Source organism: Haplochromis burtoni, unplaced genomic scaffold (genome assembly GCF_018398535.1).
Source record: "Haplochromis burtoni strain Fernald_Lab_line unplaced genomic scaffold, NCSU_Asbu1 Contig_1690, whole genome shotgun sequence".
NCBI lineage: Eukaryota > Metazoa > Chordata > Actinopteri > Cichliformes > Cichlidae > Haplochromis > Haplochromis burtoni.
The window spans coordinates 14,868-20,527 of NW_024584051.1; the positions used below are offsets into that span (position 1 = coordinate 14,868).

The 5,660-nt window shown below is 40.6% G+C and overlaps 1 protein-coding gene across 1 annotated transcript in view; it reads right to left on the reverse strand.

Moving 5' to 3' along the window:
- Positions 1-1,569: 1,569 nt before the first annotated feature.
- The window catches only part of LOC102310659 (2-lysophosphatidate phosphatase PLPPR4), a gene marked incomplete at its 5' end in the record, with an annotated part of 7,044 nt that continues 2,953 nt past the window's right edge, over positions 1,570-5,660 (reverse strand). The window contains 2 exon segments of the mRNA XM_014331244.2: positions 1,570-3,244; positions 4,538-4,691. Of these exon segments, the coding sequence (XP_014186730.1) occupies positions 2,328-3,244; positions 4,538-4,691 (1,071 nt within the window).

A 5,660-nucleotide genomic window follows, 5' to 3' on the forward strand; every position in this document is an offset into this window, starting at 1 on the left:
ACATTCAAGTTGTCTGTTGGTTGGGTAACAACTAAAAGTATCTTTCATATTAGTCCTCCGCCATAATCTTCTGAGGTTCCCTCGTGATTCCTATCAAGCTCCTCTACTTCCTCCTTAGTTCGCCTTGCACTGATTTCCATTGTGCTTATGTGGTTAGCATGTCACAGATCTTTGACTGAAAGCGATTTATGTCAACTTTTGTTTTGAAATTTACTATATTACTAAAGCTCGCTTGACCATTTAAAAACAGCTCGACAGGCCCAGTCTTTCCAGTAGCATCAAACGTTATCATTCACTGCACTGACAGCTGCAATAAGCAAAGAAATACTGGAGCACAAGCAAACACGTACAGAAAGTATATAGATATCTACACAGCACAGCAGCTGGAAATCACCCACCGCACATGTTGGTGCTTTCTGAATGTTTTCACAATCCCAACGTCACTTTGCTGTTTCTAGGCAGATTCTCATCAAGATAAACAAAGTAGAGTCCTGCACAAACACGTGGTATCTATGTGACTCGCCTACAGCTACAGGACTTTTCTTTGATGGCACTTGGGCACAAAGTTTATTGAACAATGTAAACACTGGGTTAAGAAAATGTCTATTAAATATTCTTCTAACTGGCAATCTATACATTTAAAAAGAAAACAACAACAACAAAAACATTTTTTTCCACTGACATCAATGACTGAGTGAAAAAAGTAATAATAATAATAATAATAATAATAATAATAATACTGTCTATACTCTATGAATTCACCCACACATGCAAGTATTAAAGTATTTGAGAGTATGAAATAAAAACAAAGTTTTCATTTCATATTTCCACAACTGCGAAACATTATAAAAAATAAATAATAAATATGTGAACAGAGAGCAGGGAAGTGTTAAAAAAAAGAATTTTTAAAACCTTTCTCTGGTTTATTCCCAACGTTTTTTTAAAATCTTCGATAATAGGTGATTTATTTGTAAAATAATAAAGTATTATTAATGGAAATATTTTATCTTTTATCATTTATATGTTTTGAAAATAACATATATAATAAAATTACATTTGATTATTTTAAGAGTTTGACCTTTTCCTGAAAATGTTATTTAAATTATGATAATTACATTTTAATTATACTGTACACTTTTTACTTTTTAGTCTTTTTCTCTTAAAATATTCTGATTTCCTTTGAAAACGGAACCAAGTGGCATTTCACTTATATTTACTCGTTCTTCACTTTAAAGTACAAATCCTCATTGTTACTTCAGCGTGCGGGTATAATTATTATCTTTTTAATCATAAAACATTTTCGTATAAAACTTTATCTCATAACCGTTCCAACTTTATTCTGTAATGACTCCATGTTTCGTCCTTAGAGTGGCTGTAATACCAAGTCATAAAGCTGGGAAATCAAACTAAAGAACAGGAAACGAATGAACTTCCTTTGTGCAGGCGATGCTGCGTGTGTCAGTACAACTACCACACAGTAAGAATCATTTATACACTGCGCACCAATAAAACACAGCATGAAGAAAAGTGCTTGTTTTAGTATCTAAACACCATATATGCCCCTTGATATTGTTCTTATTCAACACAAACACAATACCACCATCAAATAAGATATATTGTTATTACCCAGAAGGGACTCTTTGCAGTCCAGACATAATTAAGACCGTGGATTTAATTTCCCCTGTGGCTGCCCACACTCTTATGTACAAACACAATCACAGTTATAGGCTTTGAATACAAATTTCCATCTAAGGGCATGTGGTTACGATGTTCGATGTTACCTGTGTGTGACAAAAACGTGGATGTGTAGAAATGTCACCCCTATTTTAGCTGAGCTTTGTAGCCAGAGAAAAGTGAGTCATTAGTGTGAATCTGTCCTCACTGGCAGGGTAATAATACCAGCGTAGACCAGCAGTTTATTTAAGCCTCTTATCTTTGTGCCTACGAAGCAAGTGTAGCGATACGTGATAAAAATATGTAAATATGTAGTAAAATAAGAAGAAATGTTGACTCAAACTCAGTCCAACCGACTCCTTGTATGTTGGCCAGGAGCAAACTGGGAGCAGGCATGACTCGACGTCTATGGCCTGTGAACGTAAGTCGATCTCTAACCTACTGCTAACTGAATTTAATAAGCTGGACAAAAGTGGCCATCTACTGTAGCCTGATTGGTCATTTGAGAACGTGTGAATGTCTTTTACCATGTCCTATTGGCTGCAGGTGGTAAGCAGATTGTTCACATCATCTCCAGAAACGTCCCATTGGTCTAGAATGGTTTACTTGTTTTTATAATTGTAGTTATAGATGGATAACTCACACTGAACATGCTATTCTTTATAGGCCAGCCCAAAAGTAGGCGGGGGAGTGTGAGTCAGGATTGGGCGGGGTAAAGTAGGGGGAGGGGTGGGGCTTGGACGCCCAAACACTCCCTGCAGCTGCCTGTTGGGGTGGTTGGGGTGAATGGGGTTCTCTTGAAAGCTTCGCAGGTTTTCGTGAAAGCGGTTGCTGCTTTCGTTGTCAAGGCGGTTGCCGTCATCACAAAGGCGGTGGTTGTTGTGGAATTCAGGGGTAGGCCCTCGATCCTGGACGTGGACCATGTTGCTGCTGCTCTTCCTTCTCAAGGTGGATTCACGGCTGGATGAGGCAACCGACTGGCAGTCCGAGCCGCCGTCACTGCTGGCAGCTGTCGCCTCCACTGGTGTAACCCTGATAGTGGTGACTGCTTGAGGGTGGGGGTGGAAGGGAGGAGCAAAGGTGGCAGTGGGTGTGAACGGCATGTTCGAGTTGTTAGAAGGAGGATTAAAGTTAGCGTGAGCGTTGTTAAAACTGGGATTATTGGAATTGTTAGGATTAAAACTGAGGTGCTGGTAGTTGTTGGGATTATTTGGATGTAAGGGATGTAACGGGTGCACAACATGTGGATGGCTGGTGTAGACACCTCCTCCTCCTCCCATTCCACTGCCCCCTGCGTCCCCACCCCCATCGCTCTCTGTTTCTGTCCCCATGACACTCCTCCTCCCATCCACCGATCCACCGTCCTTCAGCGAATCGCAGCTGTCCGTGTGTCTGTTCAGGTCATTGAGGTTGAAAGCCGACTGCCGAAGGGAAGCTCTTTGTTCTGGTGGTCTCCATCGCCAGGAGCCGCTTCCATCAGTGCTCGGAGGTTTCACTATTGGTTTGTTTGATCTGGACTCTGGGTGGGCTTCAACACGAACGATACTCCCAGTTCTCTCCAAACCTCCCCCTAGAAGAGCAAGCAAGTATTCAGCGAACTGAATCATCAACAAGCATGTAAGTACGAGCCAGAAAAGTATGAACAGCAAAATGTGTTACTGTAGGTGCTCACAGGGATGCACCAGCCCAATGATGGGATGTGTCAAAGTTTCCTTTTGTTAGACGGAGAAATAAGAAACAATTCTGAGAACTAGACATTTGTTCCAGCTCCAGTTACTAACAACAGGGCTGGCTATGGTCACTGATTTCCAGGAGTGGGTTTAAAAACAAAACAATTTCCCGATTCAAATTGATTTGAGTTTGAATAATGCAATATCGATTTTTAAATCATGTAAAAATCCAATATAAATATATGCTACAATATAAATGTATTTTGCCAGAAACAGCAGAATTTCAGTGTAAAGCTCACAAAACTATGTGAACAACCACCAAAGAGCTCAAACACCAAACGATTAACGAGCAGGTAAACGGAGTCTGCAGAAAGACGTGAACACAAAGAGCGACGGCACGAACACGGACACGCCGTCGGGGCTGGAAGCCGACAGCTCACAGACTCTGATGCTGCAGGTTTCGTCACTCTCACCAAAATTCACTGAATCAGCAACAAAAGAAGATCCAAACTATGCTTTACGTTTGAATAAATTAATTTTTAAACCCACCCCTAACTAACAAAGTGAGTCTCAAACCAGCCAACTGAAGAAGTCTTGTCATATTCATGGATTCAGATCCTAAAGTCACGCCATTACACAGTTAGGGTCAGAGGCAGGGCACTACACACAGTTTTAGTCTGCTTATCATTATTATACTGTACTTAATTCTGTGTTATTCTTTTTGTAGCTTGTTTATTTTATTTTTTATAAATATCACCTTCTCTTCCTTTGCTCTTTAACCCATCTAGCTTGAGGATTTGGTTCATCAGCACTCTAAATATGTCCTGTTTCTTTTAAATTTGGTTGGACCCAAATGGAAACTCTTTTAGCAAAAAAACTCAAATCCCAAAATGCATTGTGGGATTTCATTTAGAGGCTTTTAAGAGCACAAACACTTTAAATATCAAATCAAAAACGGTCCAAACTGCACACAGCGTCTCCAAACTAGGACCTGGGGAGGTTAAAGGAAGCAGGGAAAGGTTTTTTAAAGCTGCTGCTGGGATCAAAATCCAAATGAGTTTACATTTAAAATGTTTCAGTGTCACATGTTGACTTGTACTGTTTTCAATTAAAAGTAGAGTTTGGATGATTTATGAGTCATTGTGTTTCACTGATGAGCAGTCGGCTGAATCTGCGCTATTAGAAGTACAGACCTCCTCCCACGGCTCCAGTGGTGGAAGCGGGTGGAGATGGATCCTGGTCTGTCAGGGCCCGGTACCGAATGGATCCGGTGCAACTGACAGTGCTGCCACCGTCCTCTGACCGAGGAGAGTGAAGCAGACCCTGTTGTTTAGATAAGGCTATGACCTGGAAAATAAGAGACAGGCAGTGTAACGTGAACTTCTCCACACTTGGAAAACAGGTCTAAGAAGCACGACCGTGTCAGCTTCTCAGCAGCAGTGGCTCTCATGATGCAACGCACCAGCACTGTAATAAAGCACTGTTACTTTTTTATTTTTAAACCAACGAGGAATCCATGTCACAGCTTTACAAACTGAAGCTTTTTGTTTCCCTTATGAGACAACTCAGGATTGTGTCAAACTGAAGGTTTAAAGATTATTGGAAAACAAGAAACTACATTAACTGTGTGTTTGGTCAAAGATGACGACCAGTGTTTTTGATGGAACTCTCTTTATATCTTCTCATGTTGTCGTAGTTATCATTCATTCGAATGTAGCACAAATGTTATTCAAACACACAAGCACAAAGAAACCAATAAATGCAGAGTACTGCATGCTGACTGTGAATATGTGGAGTGTGATACTTTTTGTTTAATTTTGTATTTGTTGTTTGAGTGTGTAAGACAGATAAACAGGGTTATAGTGGAAAAAGAAGCCAGTTTGTCCTCATTATTGGGTTTTTTATTTCAATCAAATGATTTTGTTTTTTCTGAACGCAGGCTGCTGCCGTTCTTTCAATCACTGCATTTAGACGCAGTCTGAGGAGGGCGCCATTAAAACAGCGCTATTATATTTTCTGTTGACTGCTTCTCTTGGCTTCAACCAACATTATTAGCAAACTTACTCATGGACAAATAAATAAATAAATCGCTCGTGTAAAACCAATGAAAGGCTCAGCCTGTTGTCGATATATTCGTCCGGTCGCCCAACCTTGGTGAAGACCTTACAGTATACAGAAAGTTCCCCTTGGAGCAAGCACACGGTGAAAAGGTGACAGACTCTCTGTGCTCTCCACAGAGAAGCTCTGTGTGCCTCCAGACAATAAGTGTGCCAATAATACAGGATGGGGGCTGGTTCAGGGCACCCCAGGCATCAT